Source organism: Symphalangus syndactylus, chromosome 17, assembly GCF_028878055.3.
Source record: "Symphalangus syndactylus isolate Jambi chromosome 17, NHGRI_mSymSyn1-v2.1_pri, whole genome shotgun sequence".
Classification (NCBI taxonomy): Eukaryota; Metazoa; Chordata; class Mammalia; order Primates; family Hylobatidae; genus Symphalangus; species Symphalangus syndactylus.
In genome coordinates, this window is record NC_072439.2 from 98221719 (window position 1) to 98249109 (window position 27391).

A 27391-nucleotide genomic window follows, 5' to 3' on the forward strand; every position below is an offset into this window, starting at 1 on the left:
GTAGTTCACACCTGTAATCCCAACACTTTGGGAGGCTGAAACGGACGGATCATGAGGTCAGGAGTTTGAGACCAGCCTGGCCAATATGGCGAAACCCCGTCTCTAGTAAAAATACAAAAATTAGCTGGGCGTGGCGGCACTTGCCTGCAGTCCCAGCTACTTGGGAGGCTGAGGCAGAAGAATCGCTTGAACCCAAGAGGCGGAGGTTGCAGTGAGCCAAGATCGTGCCACTGCACTCCAGCCTGGGTGACAGAGAGAGACTCTGTCTCAAAAAAAAAAAAAAAAAGAAAGAGAGAAAAAGAAAGAAAGAAAGGAACAGAACATAGTGTAACAAAATCAAAACATTAAAAATATAAGGCCTAAAACACAACAGATTCAGTTGTCAAACTACTAACATCTTTATTTTGTCAAGATATTTAACAATATTAAAAAGTTCAGATTTCTTCATGGTCGTGTCTTTTCCCAGCTTTTCAAAGATTCATTCAGTAGTAGAAACAGCCAAATGCTGCTACAACGCAGAATAAACTGTCCTAAAAAACAAATACAACACACACACACACACACACACACACACACACACACACACCCAGAATGTTAGTACTAAAGAGGGAATGAGAGCAGCACAGGCAATTGAAACTAACATCATCTCAGATCTTTCCAGTGTTTTCTTTCTTTTTTGAGACAGGGTGTCACTCTGTCTCCCAGGCTGGAGTGCAGTGGTGTGATCTCGGCTCACTGCAGCCTCGACCTCCTGGGCTCAAGCAATCCTTCTACCTCAGCCTCCAGAGTAGCTAGGACCACAGGTGCATGGCACCTTACTGGGCTAATTTTGTTTATTTTTTGTAAAGATGAGGTCTCACTATGTTGCCCAGGCTGTTCTTAAACTCCTGGGATCAAGCAGTCCACCCACGTTGGTCTCCCAAAGTGCTGGGATCACAGGCGTGAGCCACCTTGCCCAGCCACCAATTTTCAATCAGGAAGACTTTTTCCTTCTTCAAGAAGTGAAGGGTTTCCAGAGTATAGCTACACTACTGCTTGCCTGAGGGTAACTACAAAATTGCTTGCTAAAAGGTTAGGATGGGTAAAGAATTAGATTTTCTGAATGTAAAAATAAAATGTGAACTAATCAACTTTAGGTAATACATATTCATAAAATAATTATTCACATATTTCCTGATTTATCACAGAAATAATGTATGAAATGCTTTGAGTTTCTTGGAGTAAACTGCATTACTCATCCCAAGAAACCATATTATAAGTATCACCGATAAGAACAACAGGACCTTGTCATAAATTCTGGATAAAAGAAATAGTCTCTGGGTGTTTGTTCTTAATTGATAAAATTTACTTGTCCATCTTTTAGTTCAGAATCACAAAATGCTTTCCAGAGCCCAGTCAAATTGCTTAAAACACTTCTTAGGCACTTATTACAAGACTTCCACCTGCCTCAGCAACTCCTGAACCACTAACCTCAACTCCAGGCTGGTAATGATGGGATCAAGTACCTGATGATTAACCAAAAGCAAAATTCTTTGGTTTAGCCCAGCTCCCTGGCTCCTTGGGTGGATAACTCTGAACTGTGTTCTACTACAGTGCTGTGATAAAGGACCTGCTTTGTTTTTAACTTCCGGTCCTTCATGGAAGGATGCTTTTGTAAAATGCAATAAAAATAGATAACTCAGAACATGAAATGAAAAAAAGGAACATACAAAATACAGCCCCAATTTTTTTCTTAGATTCATTGCACAAAAGATTACTTTGTCAAATTGCTGTAAGAGTTTCTAAACCAACGCTTATACTCAATGTATTGCTCACCTCATCATGGACCTGTACAGATCACAGAGTGGTGCTGGTCTGTGCACCCCACTGTGAGTGGCCCTGTTCTACAGCACCACCCAGAGTTCTCCAACAGGACTGAGCCCTGTCATCCGCAGCAGTTTTCCGCTCAATGCCACATGATTTTCCCTCCTCTCATTTCCTCTGCCTCTACTCATGTTTCCTGGAATCTCCCAAATAAAGTGCTTTTTTTTTTTTTTTTTTTTTTTTTTGAGACAGAGTCTTGCCCTTTCGCCCAGGCTAGAGTGCAGTGGCACGATCTTGGCTCACTGCAACCTCCACCCTCTGGGTTCAAGCAATTCTCCTGCCTCAGCCTCCGAAGTAGCTGGGACTACAGGCGCCCACCACCTTGCCCGGCTAGTTTTTGTATTTTTAGTAGAGATGGGGTTTCACCATGTTGGCCAGGCTGGTCTTGAACTCCTGACCTCAGGTGATCCACCCGCCTCGGCCTCCCAGAGTGCTGGGATTACAGGTGTGAGCCACCACACCTGGCCTAAACGTTTTTATTACATATTTGTTCATTTGAGTATTGAGTGGCCCCCACTGGATGTTAATAGGCAGAAACCATGCCTGTCTTATTCATCATTTTATCCCTAGCCCCTCGAGTGCAGAAGCTGACACATAATAGGAGCTCAGAACTATTTGTTGAATGAATGAATTGTATCATCTAAAGATGCATTTTTTGGCTGGGCCCGGTGGCTCATGCCTATAATCCCAGCACTTTGGGAGGCCAAAGCAGGCAGATCACCTGAGGTCAGGAGTTGGAGACCAGCCTGACCAAATAGTGAAACCTTGTCTCTACTAAAAAATACAAAAATTAGCTGAGCGTGGTGGCATGCACCTGTAGTCCCAGCTACTCGGGAGGCTGAGGCAGGAGAATTGCTTGAACCTGGGAGGCAGATGTTGCAGTGAGCCATGATGGTACCACCACTCTCCAGCCTGGGTGACAGAGTAAGACTCCGTCTCAAAACAAACAAGATGCATTTTTTTTTGAGATGGAGTCTCGCTCTGTCTCCAGGCTGGAGTGCACTGGCACAATCTCGGCTCACTGCAACCTCTGCAGGTTCAAGCAATTCTCCTGCCTCAGCCTCCTGAGTAGCTGGGACTATAGGCACCCACCACCACACCCGGCTAATTTTTGTATTTTTAGTAGAGACGGGGTTTCAGAATGTTGGCCGGGATGGTCTCAATCTCTTGACCTCATGATCCACCCGCCTCGGCCTCCCAGAGTGCTGGGATTACAGGCGTGAGCCACCGTGCCTGGCAAAAAAAACCATCTTCTTAGCTTGACTTTTCCCCCAAAGATAGCTGATAAATTAATATTTACATAGTACTTCCCACTGTCCAGCCCCTGATCCCTAGGGTAGTTAAGCATAAAATAAAACTTTGGCGGGGCCAGGCACAGTGGCTCACACCTATAATCCCAGCACTTTGGGAGGCCGAGGCAAGCGGATCACCTGAGGTCGAGAGCTCCAGACCAACCTAACCAACATGGAGAAACCCTGTCTCTACTAAAAATACAAATTAGCCAGGCGTGGTGGCGCATGTCTGTAATCCCAGCTACTCGGGAGGCTGAGGCAGGACGCTTGAATCCGGGAGGCAAGGTTGCGGTGAGCCGAGATTGTGCCATTGCACTCCAGCCTGGGCAACAAGAGCAAAACTCTGTCTCAAAAAATAATAAAAATAAAAATAAAACCTTGGTGAGACCATAGAATTTTAGAGCTAAAAGTTACCTTAAAATCGTCTACATAAGCAGTGTCCGTATCTGGCAGTCAGCAGAATTGTGGGGAACTTTTTAAATATTCTGATTTGCTGATCTAACCCCTGGTTTATTAGATCAGAATCTATTTGAATAGGGACCCAGCGTCTATATTTTAAACAACTTCCCAAATGATCCTTAGGCAGTCACAGCCAGTCTTTGGGAACATGTACTTCAGCTTCCTAATGTCACTGATACAATGTCAGAAAAATCCAATGACTTACCTGAAGTCATTCAATTAGAAAGTGACAGAGCTGGAGATAGGATCCCCCTCTTATTTCTTTTTTCTTTTTCAATTTTTGAGACAGAGTCCTGCTCTGCTGCCCAGGCTGGAATGCAGTGGTGCGATCTTGGCTCACTGGAACCTCCGCCACCGGGTTCAAGCAATTCTCCTGCCTCAGCCTCCCAAGTAGCTGGGATTACAGGCATGCGCCACCACACCCGGGCTAATTTTTTGTGTGTATGTTTTTAGCAGAGAAGAGGTTTCACCATGCTGGCCAGGCTGCTCTCAAACTCTTGACCTCAAGTGATCCACATGCCTCCCAAAGTGCTGGGATGACAAGCGTGAGCCACCCCGCCCGGCCTCACTCTCTTAATTTACTCAATCTAGTTTCTGTTCTACTCTAACTCTGACTCTATGTATTCACAACCTGGGAGTAGACGAATAGAGGATGCAATCATTTCTGGAGTAAATATAAAATAATAACTTTATTTTTTTATTTTTATTTTTATTTTTTTTTTTTTTGAGACGGAGTCTCGCTCTTTCACCCAGGCTGGAGTGCAGTGGCGCGATCTCGGCTCACTGCAGGCTCCGCCCCCCAGGGTTCACGCCATTCTCCTGCCTCAGCCTCCCGCGTAGCTGGGACTACAGGCGCCCGCCACCTCGCCCGGCTAATTTTTTGTATTTTTAGTAGAGACGGGGTTTCACCGTGTTAGCCAGGATGGTCTCGATCTCCTGACCTCGTGATCCGCCCGCCTCGGCCTCCCAAAGTGCTGGGATTACAGGCGTGAGCCACCGCGCCCGGCCTAAAATAATAACTTTAATGAAACCTTTTTGTGTGTGTGTGTGTGTCACCCAGGCTGGAATACAGCGGCACAATCTCAGCTCACTGCAACCTTCACCTCCAGGGTTCAAGCGATTCTCCTGCCTCAGCCTCCTGAGTAGCTGGGATTACAGGTGCCCGCCACCACGCTCGGCTAATTTTTATATTTTTAGTAGAGACAGGCTTTCACCATGTTGACCAGGCTGGTCTTGAACTCCTGACCTCAGGTGATCTGCCCTCCTTGGCCTCCCAAACTGCTGGGATTATAGGCATGAGCCACCACGCCTGGCCTGAAACCTCTTTTTAAAGATTCCTCTTTATTTTTGCTTAATTTTAATAAATGGCTTTAAGATAAAGTAATAAATTTTATTACTAAAAGAAAAATTACCTTTGCTCACGGAATCCCTGCCATCCACATTTGTTTGCAACTTAGCAAAGTGTGATTGGTTCAAATGAACAAATAAGTGATGCTAAAATTTTAGTTATAAATTATTACTTTAATAAGGATTATCGGGATTGAGTTTTAGAACACAGTGATTTATGGAGGAAGTGGCTAAAAATAATGTTTAAATAATATGCTAACTAAATAATATGCTATTCAGAAATTCAAACCCACGAAAAATTATGTCATACGTAAACATGGAAGTTTCCTTGCCTATAAGCAGCACTCTAGGTTTCTGCTTTAGTAACACAAAAACTAACAGTAAAATCATTTCATTCAGAAGTCAAAGATGAATGACAAGACTGCAGTGTCTTTCCACCCTAATCAATAGTAAGTAGTTTGACTTGCAGTGCCCACGTCCTTAGAAAGGGAAAAGAGGTTTCCAAATACACTTACATTCATGAAAACATCATGAGTATAGTTGTCAGTGTCAGCATCCCAGAAACAGCGAGAAGCCATGCTAAAAAATCCAAGAACGAAGAATTATCAGCAATCTAACAAGGACCTAAACGACACATATCTGCCATGAGAAAAAGTGTTCCTTAATACATTCTCATAGATCTGTACTTCCAAACCTTTCACAGGTTGGTACCCACAGAATATTGTATTTGTACCAGAGAGTATACTGGGTAAACCAGAGAAACTAGAGTCAGATGAAGCTGTTTGCAACTAGAGGTGACCAGCCAGGGACTCTGACAGCCTCAGACCCTACCTCATGGCTACAGGGATCAATACTAGAGATTTGTGTGTGACTTTTAATGAGTTCAGCTCCTGCACAATAACAGGACAAGGAAGGCACAGAAAGAGCCCAACAGATTTAGTCCAACCTGATCATTTTATAGAGTCTCAGAAAAAGGAGCAAACTCCAAACTACAATTCAAACTTCTAACTAATTATAACTCCAGAAATATCTCTACAGAATGCTAAACTACCTCGAAATTGGCTATTCTCCTCTCTGCAATTCTTGGATAAGAAAAAAATATTAGTCAAAATAAAAGCCAATTAAAAATGGAAACAACTTAAATGCCCAATAGGACTGGATTGGTAAATGAAATTATGGTATTTCTCAGGATCTGGGAGAATTTTTTTAAAAAAGAAAAAAGAAATAATGATGTTTTCTGGCAATGAAATTCTATGTAGACCTTAAAGAAAAGTTTTGTGGCCGGGCGCGGTGGCTCACGCTTGTAATCCCAGCACTTTGGGAGGCCGAGGCGGGCGGATCACGAGGTCAGGAGATCGAGACCATGGTGAAACCCCGTCTCTACTAAAAATACAAAAAATTAGCCGGGCGTGGTGGCGGGCGCCTGTAGTCCCAGCTACTCGGAGAGGCTGAGGCAGGAGAATGGCATGAACCCGGGAGGCGGAGCTTGCAGTGAGCCGAGATTGCGCCACTGCACTCCAGCCTGAGTGACAGAGCGAGACTCTGTCTCAAAAAAAAAAAAAAAAAAAAAAAAAAAAAGAAAAGTTTTGCAAGACACAGTGACGTGTCCCTGTAGTCCCAGCTACTCAGGAGGCTGAGACAGGGAGTATCATTGGAGCCCAGGAGTTCAGGGCTGTAGTATGTGATGATCACACCTGTGAACAGCCACTGCACTCCAGCCTGGGAGACACAGCAGGACCCTGGCTCTTAAAAAAAAACAATTCTGCACTTTGGGAGGCAAGGCGGGCAGATCACGAGGTCAGGAGATTGAGACCATCCTGGCTAACACAGTGAAACCCCATCTCTACTAAAAATACAAAAAATTAGCCAGGCGTGGTGGCAGGCACCTGTAGTCCCAGCTACTCAGGAGGCTGAAGCAGGAGAATGGCATGAACCTGGGAGGCGGAGCTTGCAGTGAGCTGAGATTGCACCACTGCACTCCAGCCTGGAAGACACAGCAGGAACCTGGCTCTTAAAAATAAAATTCCAAGAACATGAAAAGCTATTCACAATATAATGTTGAGTGAAAAAAATAGGCCGGGCACGGTGGCTCACACCTGTAATCCCAGCACTTTGGGAGGCTGAGGTGGGCGAATCACCTGAGGTCAGGAGTTCGAGACCAGCCTGCCCAACATGGTGAAACCCCATCTCTACTAAAAATACAAAAATTGGCTGGGCGTCGTGGCACACGCCTGTAATCCCAGCTACTCGGGAGGCTGAGGCAGGAGAATCACTTGAACCTGGGAGGTGGAGGCTGCAGTGAGCCAAGATTGTCCACTGCACTCCAGCCTGGGCGACAGAGTGAGACTTTGTCTCAAAAAATAATAATAAATAATAATAAGTGAAAAAAAAATTACAAATGTTTTACATTTCTATTAAACATATGTGTATGATTTATCATGCAAACACTTATTGAGCACTTACTTACTTTGTGCCATTCACTAGTCTAAGTGTTTTACGTGTATTAACTCACTGAATCCTATGAGGTACTATAATTATACCCATTTAGTGAATGTGACAACTGAGGATTAGAGAAATCAAGTGTACAAGGTCATACAACTAGGTAACAAAGCTTGGCTTTGAACCCAGGCAGTTCACAACCCATAACTACAGAGAAACATATACATATACCTTATATTATATTGGTTCTTTTTTTTCCTGAAACAAAAGGTCTCACATATTTATTACTGAACCCAGCCTACTATCGCAGGGCATATAAACAAAGAGAAAAAATATATTCCCAATAAAACACGTCCAACTGTTCAGACAGTGGTGACATTTTCAGCTTGCTATAGTAAGATGGCCGTGACCGTGATACAGCGTGAATATGTGTGCCAGCTCATGTGCAGTTCCTTATACACCCAGCTTGGCTTTTCTGCAATGTCTCCTTTCCAGCTGTGCCTGATTTTATTACCAGTTTTCAACCAGATCCACTGGAGAATGGGACGATTTGGCTTTTGTTTCTTGGCCGGGAATCACTTACTCTTAAAAGACTTGTGAGAAGACATGACAAGAAGCAGAATCAAGCACACACCACAAGAGAAAGAGAGAGAGTTGTTTTCTTTTTGTTTTCTGAGACAAAAATACAAGACAGTGAGACCCCAATTCTTTTATTTATTTATATTTTATTTTTATTTTTTGAGAGGGAGTCTCACTCTGTCAACCAGGCTGGAGTGCAATGGCACAATCTCAGCTCACTACAACCTCCACCTCCCGCGTTCAAATGATTCTCCTGCCTCAGCCTTCCGAGTAGCTGGGACTACACACGTGCACTACCACGCCTGGCTAATTTTTGTATTTTTTGTAGAGACAGGGTTTCACCATGTGGGCCAGCCTGGTCTCAAACTCCTGAGCTCAAGCAATCGGCCCACCTCAGCCTCCCAAAGTGCTGGGATTACAGGTGTGACCTGGAAGAGGTGTAATGGCACAGTTTGTAGCAGGCTAATAATGCTCCCACCAAGAACAGTAAGAAAAGCTGGATAAAATGAATCAGGGAGCTGCCAAAGCAAACAGGCCTAGAGGAGCCAAACTTCCAGAAAGAGGTGAACTCTAGGAGGTAAGCTGATATTCTGCAGCAGATTTTTTACCTGGGGGACTTGAATTCAGGGCACAGGGCTAGATGCTGAGAATCTGGGCCTTGCCCAGAAAAAGAACCAATTACTGAGGGAAGATTTAACTAGTAGGAGAGTTGGCAGTCTTTACTTTTTAAAAATTTTTTATTTATTAATTTTACTCTGAGACAGAGTCCTGCTCTGTCACCCAGGCTGGAGTGCAGTGACATGATCTCAGCTCACTGCAACCTCTGCCTCCCCAGTCCAAGCAATTCTCATGTCTCAGCCTCCCAAGTAGCTGGGATTACAGGCATGCACCACCATGCCTGGCTAGTTTTTTTGTTTTTTTGTTTTTTTGTTTTTTTTTTGAGATGGAGTTTCACTCTGTTGCCCAGGCTGGAGTGCAGTGACGCAATCTTGGCTCACTGCAACCATCACCTCCCGGGTTGAAGCGATTATCCTACCTCAGCCTCCCAAATAGCTGGAATTACAGGTGCCTGCCACCAGGCCTGGCTAATTTTTGTATTTTTAGTAGAGACGGGGTTTCACCATGTTGGGCAGGCTGGTCTCGAACTCTTGACCTCAAGTGATCCGCCCGCCTTGGCCTCCCAAAGTGCTGGGATTACAGGCATGAGCCACCGTGCTTGGCCCTAATTTTTTGTATTTTTGGTAGAGACAGGGTTTCACCATATTGTCCAGGCTGGTCTCGAACTCCTGAGCTCAGGCAATCTGCCCGCCTTGGCCTCTCAAAAGTGGTAGGATTACAGGAGTGAGCCACTGTGCCCAGCAGAGTCGGCAGTCTTAACAAAGCTAAGAAGGTAAAATCAGATTCTGGAGGGAAGAAGATCCCATAAAAAAGGAGTTTTACTCAGTTCTACTTAGAACTGAGCATATCACATGGTGGGTTTTCTTTTCAAGACATGCTGAATTCAGGCCGGGCACGGTGGCTCACGCCTGTAATCCCAGCACTTTGGGAGGCTGAGGCAGGCGGATCATGAGGTCAGGAGATCGAGACCATCCTGGTTAACACGGTGAAACCCCATCTCTACTAAAAGTACAAAAATTAGCTGGGAGTGGTGTCGCACACCTGTAGTCTCAGCTACTTGGGAGGCTGAAGCATGAGAATCGCTTAAACCCGGGAGGTGGAGATTGCGATGAGTCGAGATTGCGCCACTGCACTCCAGCCTGGGCGACAGAGCGAGACTCCGTCTCAAAAAAAGAAAAATACATAAACTGAAGCGCAGAGAGGAAATAGAAAAATCAGAAAAAAGCATAAAAGACATGTGGAATACTGAGAAAAGACCAAACATACATGTAACCTAAGTCCTACAAAGAGAGCAGAGTGGATGGAGCAGCAGCAGTGTTTTAAAAGAGAATGGCCACCTCTAGGGCCCCGAGCTTAGTTTCTAATGCCATTCTCCAACACACTGAACAGGGGCTCCTTGGAGAAGTGGCTGAATTCTAGGCTTGGGGCAGGGAATGAACACAATGGAGCTTCTGATAGTGCTAGAAAGTAAGGAAGTGCTCAAAAAAAGCCACAGTAGTAGAGTCAGTGGGACACAGGAATCAACTGAAAGCTCTCAATGGCCAAGCTAGAACAATTAGAACTACAAAATAAATAAAGTAGTACTGAATAATCATCCAAAGTATAAAATATCCATGAGTCCATGTTGAAATAAATGACAGAATACATAAATAAATGGGAGAGGAGAGACAAATCTCCTGTGCTGAAAATTCCAAATAATTTACGCAGATACGATGCCCTCGAGGAGGTGGGTCATAACTCCCTGCTCTTTCAGTGTGGGCTGCACACAATGATTCCCTCCTAATGAGCACAGGACGAACACGGAGGAAATGAAACTGCCTTTGCAAGATGATGACTGAGACAGTGAAAGAGATCCAACTTAGCCAGCTCCATCTTGCTTCTAACCTCCAAGCTGTCCTTGTTCATTCCTGGGCGTAGGCTGAACTAACTTGGGGGGAAACTTAGTTTATAGTTTATAGTTTAAAACAAAGACGATAACGGCCCTTTCCCAAAGCAGACCTCCTTCTTGTCTGGGGACTAGACTAACACTAGCCACAGGATTAGAAATTATGGTTTAGGAGCCATGCAGCTGGAGGCTACAAGATTCTGACCCTCCCTAAACTGCTCCTAAGATCAGTGCTTGAGATATTTTGCAGATCCTGCACTTGATGGATCAGCTGGCACCACCCACATGAACTGGCTCATCTGATTTTGTGGCCCCGACCCAGGAACTGACTCAGCGCAAGAAGACAGCTCTGAGTCCCTATGATTCCATCCCTGACCAATCAGCACTCCCGGCTCACTGGCTCCCCCCACCCACCAAGCTGTCCTTAAAAACTCTGCTCCCCGGCCGGCGCGGTGGCTTACGGTTGTAATCCCAGCACTTTGAGAGGCCGAGGCGGGCGGATCACGAGGTCAGGAGATCAAGACCACGGTGTAAACCCCGTCTCTACTAAAAAATACAAAAAATTAGCTGGGTGTGGTGGCGGGCGCCTGTAGTCCCAGCTCCTCGGAGAGGCTGAGGCAGGAGAATGGTGTGAACCCGGGAGGCGGAGCTTGCAGTGAGCCGAGATTGCGCCACTGCACTCCAGCCTGGGCGACAGAGCGAGACTCCGTCTCAAAAAAAAAAAAAAAACTCTGCTCCCCAGTGCTCAGGGAGGCTGATTTGAATAATAATAAAACTCCAGTCTCCCGCAAGCCGGCTCTGTGTGAACTACTCTTTCTCTATGGCAATTCCCCTGCCATGATGAATCGGCTCTGTCTAGGCAGCGGGCAAGTGAACCCACTGAGCAGTTATAGAAAGAGTAACTTTATAGTGAAGAAACCTGAGAAGCATCAGCTCAGGCAGGGAGTCAAAGTTCACACGAACAGTAACATGTCATGTTGATAGTATGTACCATTGACATATGATGGGAATGGCGTCTTACCTCTGTGATCTTCCTTCCAAAAACCTGTAACCCCAGACTAATCATTAGCAGAAAAATCTCAGTGGAGGAACATTCTACAAAATACCTAACCAGTACTCCTCAAAAATGTCAAGGTGATGAAAAATAAGAAAGTCTGAGAAACTGTTACAGCCAAGAAGAGCCTAAAGAGACATTTAATGTGGTATCCTAGATAGAATCCTAAAGTAGAAAAAGGACATTAGGAACAAACTAAAGAAATCAGAACAAAGCTTTATTTGATAACACTGTATCAATATTGGTTCATTAATTATAATAAATGTTCCATACTATGTAGATGTTAACAATAGGGAGTCCGGGTGCAGTAGATCATGCCTGTAACCCCAGTGTTTTGGGAAGCCAAGGCAGGAGGACTGGTTAAGCCCAAGAGGTCAAAGCTGCAGTGAGCCATGATTGCACCACTGCACTCCAGCATGGGTGACAGAGCAAGAACTGTCTCAATAACATAATTATCATTCTTATAGTAATAGGGGAAACTGGGTATGGAGTATATGCTAACTGCAACTTTTCTATAAATCTAAAACTATTTTAAAATAAAAACCTGATTTATTTATTTTTTTTTTTTTTTGAGATAGAGTTTCACTCTGTTCCCCAGGCTGGAGGGCACTGGCGTGATCTCAGCTCACTGCAACTTCCACCTCCCAGGTTAAAGCAATTCTCCTGCCTCAGCCTCCCAAGTGGCTGGGGTTACAGGTGCGCACCACCATGCCCGGCTAATTTTTTGTAATTTTAGTAGAGATGGGGTTTCGCCAGGTTGGCCAGGCTGGTCTCGAACTCCTGACCTCAAGTGATCCACCCACCTCGGTCTCCCAAAGGGCTGGGATTACAGGTGTGAGCCACTGCACCTGGCCAAAAACTATTTTTTTAAACAAAGATAATGGCTAAGAATTTTCCCAAACTGATAAAAAAATCAACCTGGCTGGGTGCAGTGGCTTACACTTGTAATCCCAGGACTTTGGAAGGCCGAGCATGGTGTTGGGCACCTATACTCCCAGCTACTCAGGAGGCTGAGGCAGGAGAATCTCTTGAACCCGGGAGGCAGAGCTTGCAGTGAGCCAAGATCGCACCATTGCACTCCAGCCTGGGTGACAAGAGCAAAACTCCATCTCAAAAAAAAACAACAAAAAAATCAACCCATAGATTCAAGAGACTCTGAGTGCTCCAAGCAGAATAAATATAAAGAAAGTAATAGTGGCTAGAGAGGACATATCATCTTCAATTGAATAATAAAACTTACAGCTGACTTCTCAACAGAAACAATGGAAACTAGAAGACAATGTAATCACTTATCTACCTAGCTACCTACCCACCCACCCACCCACCCACCTACCTACCTACCTACCCACCTACCTACCTACCCACCTACCTACTTATCCACCTACCTACCTACCTACCTACCTACCTACCTACCTATCTGAGGCAGGGTCTCACTCTGTCACCCAGGCTGGAGTACAGTGGCACAATCACAGCTCACTGCAGTCTCAACCTTCCTGGGCTCAAGAGGTCCTCCCACCTCAGCCTCTCAAGTAGCTGGGACCACAGGCGTGTGCCACCATGCCCGGCTAATTTTTGTATTTTTTTGTAGAGACAGGGTTTTGCTGTGTTGCCCAGGCTGGTCTGGAACTCCTGGGCTCAAGTGATCCTCCTGCCTCAGCTTCCCAGGCTTCCCAGAGTGCTGGAATTACACGTGTGAGCCACCATGCCCAGCCCTGATGGGAAACTTTATAATAGATGGATCCATCTGACAATATCTGAACTCAATGATCAACCTTAACAAAGCAAAAAGAGATGACCAGCTATTTTGTACCTTCTGAGAAGATGCAATAGGATGTATAAAAAACAGTCTTTCCTCAACCTCAAACCTATGGCTAATTAAGACTAGATCTAACTACTTATTTTCAAGAAGTACAGGAAATAGAAGACATATTAAACAATACCATAGGTATATAATCAGCAACTGCCAGAATATAGGAAACTCTACAGGACAAACAAACCAATTTCTTCAACAAATAAGTGGCAGGAAAAAATAAATAAATAAATAACTGACTGGGCACGGTGGCTCACACCTGCAATCCCAGCACTTTGGGAGGCCAAGGTGGGTGGATCATCTGAGATCAGGAGTTCGAGACCAACCTGGCCAACATGGTGAAACCCCATCTCTACTAAAAATACAAAAATTACCCGGGCATGGTGGTGAGTGCCTGTAACCCCAGCTACTCAAGAGGCTGAGGCAGGAGAATCGCTTGAACCTGGCAGGCAGAGGTTGCAGTGAGCCGAGATAATGCCATTGCACTCCAGCCTGGGTGAAGAAACAAGACTGTCATAAAAATAAAATTAAATGGCAGGATTAAAAGAGGAAAGAGAGAAATGAGGCAGTAAAAATGACAGATTAAAGTAAATTTAAAGCCAGATGCTGTGGTGTGCACCTATAGTCCCAGCTACCTGGCAGGCTGAGGTGGGAGGATCACTTGAGCCAAGGAGTTCTAGTCTGTAGTGTGTTATGATCACATCTGTGAATAGCCACTGCACTCCAGCCTGGGCAATATAGCAAGATCCTATGTCTTTAAAAAAAAAATCCTAATTTACATATTAACCAAATGCAATGTGTGGACCTTGTGTGAATCTTCATTTGAAAAAATTGGCCGGGCGCGGTGGCTCACGCTTGTAATCCCAGCACTTTGGGAGGCCGAGGCGGGCGGATCACAAGGTCAGGAGATCGAGACCACAGTGAAACCCCGTCTCTACTAAAAAATACAAAAAATTAGCCGGGCGTGGTGGCGGGCGCCTGTAGTCCCAGCTACTCGGAGAGGCTGAGGCAGGAGAATGGCGTGAACCCGGGACGCGGAGCTTGCAGTGAGCCGAGATTGCGCCACTGCACTCCAGCCTGGGCGAAAGAGCAAGACTCCATCTCAAAAAAAAAAAAAAAAAAAAAAAAAGAAAAAATTGTAAAAAAGAAAATAATAGGTCTGGCATGGTGGTTCAAACCTGTAATTCCACCACTTTAGGAGGCCAAGGCTAGTGAATTGCCTGAGCCCAGGAGTTTAAGACCAGACTGGCCAAGAGAGTGTGACCCATCTCTGCAAAACAAAAAAATAGAAAATTAGCCAGGTGTGGTGGTGCACACCTGCAGTCCCAGCCACTCAGGAGGCTGGGGCAGGAGGATCACCTGAGCCCAGGGGGCCAAGGCTGCAGTGAGTTGTGATAGTGCCATTGCACACCAGCCTGGGTGACAAAATGAGACCCTGTCTCTTTAAACAAAAAAAAAGAAAAAGAAAACACATACATACATATATGAGGCAATCTAGCATATCTGAACAATAACAGCATATTTTATGATATTTAGGACTGACAATATTTTAGCGATAATAAAGGTATTTTATTTATTTATTTTTGAGACAGAGTCTTGCTCTGTCACCCAGGCTGAAGGGCAATGGCATGATCTCTGCTCACCGCAACCTCTGCCTGCTGGGTTCAAGCGATTCTCCTGCCTCAGCCTCCTGAGTAGCTGGGACTACAGGCGCATGCCATCACACCCGGCTAATTTTTGTATTTTTAGTAGAGACGGGGTTTCATCATTTTGGCCAGGCTGGTCTTGAACTCCTGACCTCAGGTGATCCGCCCGCCTCGGCCTCCCAAAGAGCTGGGATTACAGGTGTGACCCATCACACCAGGCCCCCTTCACTCTTGTAAAGACACTCTTACTGAATTGTCCAAAGGACAGATACCTCATAAGAAATATAGATGAATAAAACAAGAAGGAAAATCCAGCTACTCACAACACTCCTTCACCTCTTTGTTCTCCAATCACTACTTGCACCACCATTTTGTATCGGTCAAATCCCATTTCTAGAAAGAAAAAATAAGAAGGTTATTTATAAGCAAATATGTAGTAAAATTACTTATTGAGGACAAATTTGCCCAGAAATGGACATAAACATTCAATCCACAAGTACTTAATGAATATGATGGTAAGCTTGGGAGTCAGGAAGACGTGAAGACAGATCCTAACTATAACTCACCAAGTGTATAACCTTAGAAAGTAATTTAACTTTTCAGTTTAAGTCTCCATCATTAAACGAGAATATCAGTACCTACCTCCCAGGGTTGTTATGGTTAGATAAGATACAGTAGTATCTTTTTTCTTTTCTTTTGAGATGGATTCTCACTCTGTTGCCCAGGCTGGAGTGCAGTGGCACGATCTCGGCTCACCGCAACCTCTGCCTCCAGGGTTCAAGTGATTCTCCTACCTCAGCCTCCTCAGTAGCTGGCACTACAGGTATGTGCCACTACACCCGGCTAATTTTTGTATTTTTAGTAAAAAAGGTGTTTCACCATGTTGCCCAGGCTGGTCTCAAACTCCTGAGCTCAGGTGATCCACTCACCTCAGCCTCCCAAAGTGCTGGGATTACAGGCGTGAGCCACCACGCCCAGTCAGATATAGTAATATCTAAAGCATCTAAACAGTGCTGTTAAATACTAGTCCTTCAATAAACCTCAGCTTCCTTCCTTTTTCCCCTACTATAAGTCAGCTACTGAGCTGAACCTTCAAGATAGAGAAATAAATAAGACGTTTTTCTTGCCTTAAAGAACTCACAAGTAGTAAAGAACTCAAAGGAAAATAGAAAAATAGGCCGGGCACGGTGGCTCACGCCTGTAATTCCAGCACTCTCGGAGGGTGAGGCTGGTGGATCACCTGAGGTCAGGAGTTTGAGACAAGCCTGGCCAACATGGTTAAACCCTGTCTCTACTAAAAAATAGAAAAATTAGCCAGGCATGGTGGCAGGTCCCTGTAACCCCAGCTACTCGGGAGGCTGAGGCAGGAGAATTGCTTGAACCTGGGAGGTGGAGGCTGCAGTGAGCTGAGATCACGCCATTGCACTCTAGCCTGGGTAACAAGAGTCAAGAGCAAAACTCTGTCTCAAAAAAAAAAAAAAGAAAATAGAAAAATAAATTGAGAATGCAATATGCTTATAATTCAAGGAGTGGCATGTATGATGTACATCAGGAACACAGAGCCAGCAGGGCAGTTCCTCTGTTTGTCTGGGCAGTGGCAAGAAATCACTGAAAAAGACTTCTTGGAGGATGTGGTCGGCCAATAAGCTGAGTCTTGAGGGCTGAGTGAGAGGGGACCAGGTCAGCCCCATCTCCCCACACACCCAAGACGGAGGGGCACGTGCACAGCAGGAGAGCATGGGATCTCCAAGAAACTGTAAGCTGTTTGGTGAGACAGACAAGAAAAAAATGAAGATTCCAGAGCAAAACGAGGTGATCCAGCACCATTTAGCTGTTTACCCCAGAAACTACGTTGCTAAAGCAGCAAAATCCTGAAAATTCCCACTAACACCAAGTCTGAAGAGAAAAAAATGGAATTGGCATTTTTAAATCTTTCTATTTTTTTGACCAAGGAATAGTGGAAAGAGTTTAAAAAAAAAAAAGAAGTGAGGCCGGGCGCGGTGGCTCACGCTTGTAATCCCAGCACTTTGGGAGGCCGAGGCGGGCGGATCACGAGGTCAGGAGATCGAGACCACGGTGAAACCCCGTCTCTACTAAAAAATACAAAAAAAAAATTAGCCGGGCGCAGTGGCGGGCGCCTGTAGTCCCAGCTACTCGGAGGCTGAGGCAGGAGAATGGCGTGAACCCGGGAGGCGGAGCTTGCAGTGAGCCGAGATTGCGCCACTGCACTCCAGCCCGGGCGACAGAGCGAGACTCTGTCTCAAAAAAAAAAAAAAAAAAAAAAAAAAAAAAAAAAAAAAAAAAAAAGAAGTGAAATAAGTGAAGCTGATACAGAGACAGCTCTCTCTGATGAACGTACAGGTTCCAAGATTACACTGTAACCAGGACAATCTGAAGACTGCAGGCAATCTCCCATGTGGGGCATGAACCTGATTCAGAGTGTGTGAAGACAGAGTCCAAGTTATGTTTAAAAAACACTGCGCACAACTCAGCTGAGCTTCCTCCTTTCTCTAACCAATCCCGAATCCTACAGAAATGTGTCTAGAATAATAAATACCCAGCCCTTAAATCACAGTTCTGAGGGGAAAATAAAATAGTCTCAGATATGGTGCGGAGGGGAACTTAAAAAAAAAACCCACACCATATCAGAGCAATTAAAAATCCCCCACATCGTATCAGAGCAATTAAAAATCCCCCACGTCATATCAGAGCAATTAAAAATCCCCCACATCGTATCAGAGCAATTAAAAATCCCCCACATCATATCAGAGCAATTAAAAATCCCCCACATCATATCAGAGCAATTAAAAATCCCCCACATCATATCAGAGCAATTATGATGTATGGGCACAAAATGAAATGCAGCCAAATGGCAATAAACAAAGATGCAATAGCAAAAACAAAAGAGTAACAAAGAAGAACAAAGCTACTGCTGGGTGCCGTGGGTCACGCCTGTAATCCCAGCACTTTTGGAGGCTGAGGTGGGAGGATCTCTTAAGGCCAGGAGTTCAAAACCAGCCTAGGCAGCATGACAAGACCACCACCTCTACAAAACAATTTTTCTTTTTTTTTTTTTTTTTTGAGATGGAGTTTCACTCTTGTTGCCCAGACTGAAGTGCAATGGTGTGATCTCAGCTCACCACAAACTCCGCTTCCTGGGTTCAAGCAATTCTCCTGCCTCAGACTCCCGAGTAGCTGGGATTACAGGCATGAACCACTGCACCTGGCTACTTTTGTATTTTTAGTAGCGATGGGGTTTCTCCATGTTGGTCAGGTTGGTCTCGAACTCCCGACCTCAGGTGATCCATCTCCCTCGGCCTCCCAAAGTGCTGGGATTACAGGCGTGAGCCACCGCACCTGGTCCACAAAACAATTTTTCAAAAAATATTTCAGAAAAGAAAGAAACTTCAAGTGGAAGGAAGGAAGGAAACGAAGGAAGGAAGGAAGGAAGGAAGGAAGGAAGGAAGGAAGGAAGGAAGGAAGGAAGGAGCTGTGTAAGAGAAAAAATTTGGCTGGGCACGGTGGCTCACACCTGTAATCCCACCACTTTGGGAGGCTGAGGCGGGTGGATCACTTGAGGTCAGGAGTTTGAGACCAGCCTGACCAACATGGAGAAACCCCATCTCTACTGAAAATACATTAGCGGGGCATGGTGGTGCACGCCTGTAATCCCAGCTACTTGGGAGGCTGAGGCAGGAGAATTGCTTGAACCTGGGAGGTGGAGGTTAAGGTGAGCCAAGATCATACCATTGCACACCAGCCTGTGCAACAAGACTGAAACTCCATCAAAAAAAAAAAAGAAAAGAAAGAAAAAAATCAACCTAGGAAGTTATACAAATCAAGGAACGAAGAGTTATTCCTCACAATTAATTCACAATACTAGAACAAGGTAAGCTTATAAACTCAATAAGTACTCAATCAGGTTATGAAATTTTTAAATTTTTTTTTCTGGAGACAGAGTTTCACTCTTGTTGCCCAGGCTGGAGTGCAATGGCGAGATCTCAGCTCACTGCAACCTCTACCTCCCAGATTCAAGCGATTCTCGTGCCTCAGCCTCCCAAGTAGTTGGGATTACAGGTATTCGCCATCACAATTGGCTAATTTTTTTTTGCATTTTTAGTAGAGACAGGATTTCACCATCTTGGTCAGGCTGGTCTTGAACTCCTGACCTTAGGTGATCCACCTACCTCGGCCTCCCAAAGTGCTGAGATTACAGGCGTGAGCCACCACACCTGGCCAGGTTATGGTTTTGTTTGATTTGGTTTGGTTTTTTGAGAGGCGATCTCGCTCTGTCACTCAGGCTGGAGTGCAGTGGCACCATCTCAGCTCACTGCAACCTCCGCCTCCTGGGTTCAAGCGATTCTCCCACCTCAGCCTTCCGAGTAGCTGGGATTACAGGCGCGCACCACCATGCCTGACTAAATTTTATATTTCAGTAGAGACAGGGTTTCACCATGTTGCCTAGGCTGGTCTGGAACTCCTGACCTCAAGTGATCCACCTGCCTCTGCCTCCCAAAGTGCTGGGATTACAGGCGTGAGCCACCTCACCTGGCCTGTTTTGTTTTGTTTTTGTTTTTTTGGAGATAGGGTCTCCCTCTGTCACCCAGGCTGGAATGCAGTGGTGTGATCTCGGCTCACTGCAACCTCTGCCTTCTAGGTTCAAGCAATTCTCCTGCCTCAGCCTCCCAAGTAGCTGGGACTACAGGCGCCCACCACCACGCCCGGCTAATTTTTTGTATTTTAGTAGAGACGAGGTTTCGCCATGTTGCCCAGGGTGGTCTCGAACTCCTGAGCTCAGGCGATCCACCCACCTCGGCCTCCCGAAGTGCTGGGATTGCAGGTGTGAGCCACTGCCTGGACGCAATCAGGTTATTAAGCAACATAAAGAGATGGAAAGAAAGACCACGGCCCTGGGGAACAAACAGAAAAGATCATTCCAGAACAAATAAATTCAAGATGGCGAGAACAAAGACACAAATGAAAACAATTACTGGTTTAAGAAAATCAGAAGGAAATGGCAATAAAAAGGGAAGAAGCCTAGGCAAAATGGCAAAACTCCGTCTCTACAAAAAATACAAAAATTAGCCGGGTGTGGTGGCAGGCGCCTGTAGTCCCAGCGACTGGGGAGGTGGAGATGGGAGGATTGCTTGAGGCTGCAGTGAGCCAAGACTGCGCCACTGCACTCCAGCCTGGCCGACAGAGTGAGACCCTGTCTCAAAAAAAAAGAAAGAAAGAAAAAAGGATTATGGCAAAGAAAAACAAATATAGAAGACAAAGATGGCTCAACATAACAATATTTGGTGTCCTGAAGAAAAGGAAGTATCAAATGGAACAGGAAACATATTCAGACACATAAGGAAATTTCCTTTATATGGAAAGAATAAAGTCTGCAGGTTGAAAGCTATAAAATGCTCATTAGAAAGTCAGAATCTTTAGAAAAGCTACTGAGCATAAACGTGAAGATGAGGATTCTTTATTTTATTTATTTTGAGACAGAGTCTCGCTCTGTCGCCCAGGCTGCAATGCACTGGCATGATCCCCGCTCACTGCAACCTCCTTTACCTCCCAGGTTCAAGCAATTCTCCTGTCTCAGCCTCCCAAGAAATCCCAGCACTTTGGGAGGCTGAGACGGGTGGGTCACCTGAGGTCAGGAGTTTGGGACCAGCATGCCCAGCTAATTTCTGTTTTTTTTTTTTTTTTTTTTAGACGGAGTCTCACTCTGTCGCCCAGGCTGGAGTGCAGTGGCGCAATCTCGGCTCACTGCAAGCTCCACCTCCCGGGTTCACGCCATTCTCCTGCCTCAGCCTCTCCGAGTAGCTGGGACTACAGGCGCCCGCCACCACGCCCGGCTAATTTTTTGTATTTTTAGTAGAGACGGGGTTTCACCATGGTCTCGATCTCCTGACCTCGTGATCCGCCCGCCTCGGCCTCCCAAAGTGCTGGGATTACAAGCGTGAGCCACCGCGCCCGGCCTCTGTTTTGTTTTTTTGAGACAGAGTTTCACCCTTGTTGGCCAGGCTTGAGTGCAATGAGACGATCTTGGCTCACTGCAACCTCTGCCTCCTGGGTTCAAGCAATTCTCCTGTCTCAGCCTCCCGAGTAGCTGGGATTACAGGCATGCGCCACCACGCCCGGTTAATTTTGTATCTTTAGTAGAGATAGGGTTTCTCCATGTTGGCCAGGCTGGTTTCGAACTCAAGACCTCAAGTGATCCGCCCGCCTTGGCCTCCCTAAGTGCTGGGATTACAGGTGTGAGCCACCACGCCCAGCCCCTAAATTTTGTATTTTTAGTAGAGACGGGGTTTCACCATATTGTTCAGGGTGGTCTCAAACTCCTGACCTCAGGTAACCCACCTGTCTCGGCCTCCCAAAGTGCTGGGAATACAGGCGTGAGCCACCACGCCCAGCCAAAGGTGAGGATTCCTGAAGCAGAGATCAAGCTGGGCTCAGATTTCTTGACAGACAAGTTACCATTGAATGTCAAAGGGCAATGAAGCACAAGAGTCAAGAAAATAAATTATTACCTCAAAAATATATTTATCCAAAGTATATTCTACTTTTTTGCGGGGGAGGGCCGGGGGATGGAGTCTCGCTCTGTCGCCCAGGCTGGAGTGCAGTGGCACTATCTTGGCTCACTGCAGACTCTGCCTCCCGGGTTCAAGTGATTCTCCTGCCTCAGCCTCCCAAGTAGCTGGGATTACAGACGCCCACTACCACGCCCGGCTAATTTTTGTATTTTTCGTAGAGATAGGGTTTCACCATGTTGGCAAGGCTAGTCTCAAACTCCTGACCTCAGGTGATCCACCTGGCTCCACCTCCCAAAGTGCCGGGATTACAGGCATGAGCCACCGCACCTGGCCCATATATTCTACTTTAAAGGCAAAAGGCAGGCATTCTCAAACACAAAAGAACCCAGGGAATACGGCATTTCTGAGTCCTTTCTGAAATCAACTTACAACAAAATCTCATCATCCAAGAGTTGAAATAAAGAATTCTTCCCAGCTAATTGAGAGGCTGAGGCAGGAGAATTGCTTGAGCCTGGGAGGTTGAGGCTGCAGTGATCTGAAATTACACCACTGCACTCCAGCCTGGGTGACAGAGAAAGACCCCGTCTCAAAAAAAGAAAATAAAGAACTCAACAATGAAAATGACATGGTCAAGGAACTAAACAGGAGGCAACTGATCCAGTTACAGAATGAATATGACATGACTATGGGAAACAGGTCTACAATATCCCATTGTCATTTGTCCATATATATGTAGAAGAGAAGTCTGTTGTAATGTTCGCCTAGTATTAATGATTGTTTTTTTTTTTTGAGACAGAGTCTCACTCTGTTGCCCAGGTTGGAGCACAGTGGCATAATCTTGGCTCACTGCAATCTCCGTCCCTGGGCTCAGGTGATCCTCCCACCTCAGCCACCCGAGTAGCTGGGACTACAGATGCCCACCACCAGCCCGGCTAATTTTTGTATTTTTTTAAGAGACAGGGTTTTGCCATGTTGGCCAGGATGGTCTCAAACTCCTGGACTCAAGAGATCCGCCCGCCTTGGCCTCCAAAAGTGCTGGAATTACAGGCGTGAGCCACTGTTCCCGGCCAATATTAATGATTGTTTATGGGTGGTGGCATTCAGGTGATTTTTCTCATTTTATTTTTCTAGTGTTTAAATTTTGTATAATGAATGTGTACCATTTTTTACAAAAAATCTTAACAATGAACCTTCATTAAAAAGTCTAAAAACAAAAATGCTAATATACTAACAGCAGTTAATTCTGGGTGATGGAAATACACAGGATTGCTATTCTTTGTACTTTTCTGTATTATTTAATTTCTAAAACAAAACAAATTCAGAAGAAAATAACAAACACAAATATTAAATAGTAACTGCCTTTGGTTAATATTTTAAAACTTTAAGGGGCCAGGCACAGTGGCTCACGCCTGTAATCCCACCTCTTTGGGAGGCCGAGGTGGACGGATCACCTGAGGTCAGGAGCCTGACCAACATGGAGAAACCCTGTCTCTACTAAAAATACAAAAATTAGCCGGGCATGGTGGCACATGCCTGTAATCCCAGCTACTCGGGAGGCTGAGGCAGGATAATCACTTTGCACTGAGCTGAGATTGTGCCATTGCACTCCAGCCTGGGCAACAAGAGCAAAACTCCATCTCAAAAAAAAACCTTATAGATACTTTTTTGTATTGTCTAGGTTTATTACAATGAGCATGTATTACTTTTATGAAGATATTCCTTCTCTTCAAAAAATGGTGTCTTCTAAGAAGAGCAGATAGAAATAGGCCAGGCACGGTGGCTCATGCCTGTAATCCCAGCACACTGGGAGGCCAAGGCGTGCAGATCTTTTGAGGGTCAGGAGTTCAAGACAAAATTAGCCATGTGTGGTGGCGAATGCTTGAAATCCCAGCTGCTTGGGAGGCTGAGGTGGGAGGATCACTTGAGCCCAGGAGGAGGAGGTTGCAGTGAGCTGAGATCACACCACTGCACTCCAGCCTGGGCAACAGAGCAAGACTCTTGTCTCAAAAAGAAAAAAAAGAAAAAGAACTTTTCAGATCAGATGGTATAACACTATTAACAAAAGAGAGAGACCACGCGCAGTGGCTCACGCCTGTAATCCCAGCACTTTGGGAGGCCTAGGTGGGAGAATCGCTTGAGGCCAGGAGCTCAAGATCAGCCAGGGCAACATGGCAAGACACCATCTCTACAGAAAAATTTAAAAATTAAAAAATTAGCCAAGCACGGTGGCACAAGCCTGTAGACCCAGCTACTTGGGAGGCTGTGATGGGAGGATTGCTTGAGCCAGGAGGTCAAGGCTGCAGTGAGCCATGTTCACACCACTGCACTCCACCCTGGGCAAAAGAGCAAGACCCTATTTCAAAAACAAAACAAAACAAAAAAACAAAACAGACAGAGAGACAAAGAGAACAGGGTAGGAAAAGCACGAAATATGCTCTACAGATGTAGTTTGGTAGGGGTGGAGGGTTGAGTAAGGGAAGTAGCTAAGGATTAGGGAGGAGAGATGGACTGCGGGTACTAAATGCCAGGCTGAGGAATTGACAGCTTGGGGGAAGAAACAACCAAGAAATACGGGGGAAAGGAGTCCCTGTACTTTCTGGCCTTTCTGAATACTAAGATTTTTTGGACAGTGTTGTATTTCACATCTTCACTCTTTCCCACCATCTGCAAAAACTTACATGAGTAAAAGTCACCAAATAATTAGAGAAGACAAGACACTGAAGAACAAGTTGTCTTTAATAGAATCCACAGCTAACATTCTATTTACGTTTTTATTTTTTAATAGAGATGTTTTATTTTTTAATTTTGCTTTTTTTTGAGACAGAGTCTCGCTCTGTCACCCAGGCTGGAGTGCAGTGGCGCAATCTCAGCTCACTGCAACCTCCACCTCCTGGGTTCAAGTGATTCTCCTGCCTCAGCCTCCCAAGTAGCTGGGACTGCAGGTGCGTGCCACCACACCCAGCTATTTTTTGTATTTTTAGTAGAGACGGGGTTTCACCGTGTTAGCCAGGATGGTCTCGATCTCCTTGACCTCGTGATCTACCCGCCTCAGCCTCCCAAAGTGTTGGGATTACCGGCATGAGCCACCGAGCCCGGCCTTTATTTTGCTTTTTAATAGACATGAGGTCGGCCGGGCACGGTGGCTTACGTCTGTAATCTCAGCACTTTGGGAGGCCGAGGCGGGTGGATCACCTGAGGTCAGGAGTTTGAGACCAGCCTGACCAACATGAAGAAATCCCGTCTCTACTAAAAACACAAAATTAGCCAGGTGTGGTAGTGCATGCCTGTAATCCCAGCCACTCAGGAGGCTGAGGCAGGAGAATCGCTTGCACCCGGGAGGCGGAGGTTGCAGTGAGCCAAGATCGTGCTATTAGGCCGGGCGCGGTGGCTCACGCTTGTAATCCCAGCACTTTGGGAGGCCGAGGCGGGCGGATCATGAGGTCAGGAGATCAAGACCACGGTGAAACCCCGTCTCTACTAAAAATACAAAAATATTAGCCGGGCGTGGTGGCAGGCGCCTGTAGTCCCAGCTACTCGGAAAGGCTGAGGCAGGAGAATGGCGTGAACCCGGGAGGTGGAGCTTGCAGTGAGCCGAGATTGTGCCACTGCACTCCAGCCTGGGCGACAGAGCGAGACTCTGTCTCAAAAAAAAAAAAAAAAGATCGTGCTATTGCACTCCAGCCTGGGCAACAAGAGTGAAACTCCATCTCAAAAAAAAAAAAAAAAAAAAAAAAAATAGACATGAGGTCTCAACATGTTGCCCAGGCTGGTCCTGAACTCCAGAGCTCAAGCAATCTTCCTGCCTTGGCATGCTAACGTGTTGGGATTACAGGCGTGAGCCACCATACCTGGCCCCAATGTCCTTTGTTTAAAGATGGAGAGGGGGCAAATGGGGAATACTCAGTCTTTGAAGAGAATGAGCCATTTCCAGTTATCACCATGATTACCTTTTAATTTATCTTTAATGTTTTCTGATAAATGTTTTGTAAGCTGAGGCATTTCTTCTGGAGAATATTCAGCATTTGCCAGTTCCTCCTTGAGCACAGCATGGATACAGTCTTTAACCACAGAGGGCCTGAACCTGAATGGAACAATTTGTGAACATCTAGTCGGTGACTGCACAACCGCAGCTTACCTTCATACCGCAACTTCTCCCATCTTTTTGTCATTAGTACCGCTTAATCCTTCTTTTTCATATTTTTTATTATAAAATATAAACAAATTACGACAAATCATAGGCCATATGTGTATTTTCAACCTGGACCCGCACTGAACTTCAACACATTCCAACCCATGATCTATATGGATGCTTATTAGGCAACTCAGTACATCCAGTACTGAGCTCCTCATACTCCCTCTCCCTCAAAACAAAATATATGTTTGTTGTTAATTTTGTTCTGCATGCTTTCACAAAATAAAATAAATAAAAATACAGCTGAATGGCACTCTGGGCATTCAGAACCTTTTACCAAGGTAACTGAGCGTATCTTTCTCTGTGTTCATTCTACCCAAGGGAAAAATCCTGTATGAAATTTGTGTCACTTTTTCTGTGAGAATAAAAATAAACAAATAAATTTGTATCACATTTATTTATATATTATAAATTTTTTTTTTTTTTTTTTTTTTTTTTTTTTTTTTTTTGAGACGGAGTCTCGCTCTTTCACCCAGGCTGGAGTGCAGTGGCGCGATCTCGGCTCACTGCAAGCTCCCCGCCTCCCGGGTTCACGCCATTCTCCTGCCTCAGCCTCTCCGAGTAGCTGGGACTACAGGCGCCCGCCACCACGCCCGGCTAATTTTTTGTATTTTTAGTAGAGACGGGGTTTCACTGTGGTCTCGATCTCCTGACCTCGTGATCCGCCCGCCTCGGCCTCCCAAAGTGCTGGGATTACAAACGTGAGCCACCGCGCCCGGCCTATAAATTATTATGATCAAAATTCCTGTTTTCCATATTTGCCAAGCATAAGACTCAGCAATCCGGTTTCAAACAACAGAAGAGACTAGGACATTTTTTTAAATCTGTGTGTGTGTGTGTGTGTGTGTGTAAAGTTAGTGATCTTACAAACCTTGTGTGTGTGTGTGTGTGCGCGTGCGTGTGAAGTTAGTGATCTTACAAACCTAGCTGAGTACCCTCTGCTCTAGCCCGTGAGCCTTAATGCCGGCAAGGGCTCGGTGCGGTGGTCTAAGGGCCTCCGGATCCTACCTGGGTAGGACTTTGCACACATGCAGCTCCCGCACCGGGAGTGAGCCCATCCTGGCACCCGTGTGCACACGGTCACCCTCGAATCACGGCTGAACGGCATCCGACTCGAGTGGCTTCCTGCCTCTATTCTACCCATCTCCTTACTCAGGACGCCATCGCGGGTTTCCCAGGGCCAACCATTCCCGCGGCGCCAGCCTAAGACGCGCCCGGCGCCCAAACACTGAGGAAGCGGGTGGGGTCCCTGCGGCCCCTGCAGCGAGAGGCGCGTCCGGACGTCAGAGCAGGGCCGCCCTCCCGCCTCCCGCCCCGCGGCCTCCCGCCTCCCGCCCCGCGGACCCCGCGCGTCCCCCGCGCTCCTTCCGTGGCCCAGGTCCCAGGCGAGCTCCGCCCCTCAGACCAGCGCGCTGGAGGTCGCCGCGCCACGCCCCGTCCTCTACCCGCCTCTGCTGGAAAACAGGCCGCAGAATATAGGTGTTCTCGGGCTCCCCTGAGTTCTTCTCAGACTCAGGCACCCCGTCGCCCACCGAGGACACTCCGATGGACGTGGCCATGGCCGGGGCTTCTCGGTCCGGGCGTAGCTCGCGATGAAGGCCTAGCGGGTTGCGGTCGCGGCCGGCAGCTGGGAAAGCGTCTCCGGGGCAACAGGGCCGCCCTCCCGCCTCCTGAAGCCCG

The 27391-nt window shown here is 46.1% G+C and overlaps 2 protein-coding genes across 3 annotated transcripts in view; both read right to left on the minus strand.

The window, feature by feature from the left end:
• The window catches only part of PCYT1A (phosphate cytidylyltransferase 1A, choline), a 68249-nt gene extending 52864 nt beyond the window's left edge, over positions 1–15385 (minus strand). The window contains exon 1 of the mRNA XM_063622247.1: positions 15316–15385. The gene's annotated coding sequence lies outside the window, so the exon portion shown is untranslated. The remainder of the gene's footprint in view (positions 1–15315) is intronic.
• On the minus strand, positions 375–27291 carry DYNLT2B (dynein light chain Tctex-type 2B). 2 transcript variants are annotated; one of them, XM_063622281.1, is made up of 5 exons: positions 27161–27291; positions 25467–25600; positions 15316–15385; positions 5477–5540; positions 375–525 (listed from the first exon to the last, which is right to left on the minus strand). In XM_063622281.1, the coding sequence occupies exons 1-5, from the start codon at positions 27268–27270 to the stop codon at positions 445–447; spliced, it is 459 nt and encodes a 152-aa protein (XP_063478351.1). In that variant the 5' UTR covers positions 27271–27291; the 3' UTR covers positions 375–444. The 2 variants fall into 2 exon arrangements, with proteins under 2 accessions (XP_063478351.1, XP_063478352.1); XM_063622282.1 differs by having other exon boundaries at positions 375–530.
• Between the last annotated feature and the right edge of the window lie 100 nt (positions 27292–27391).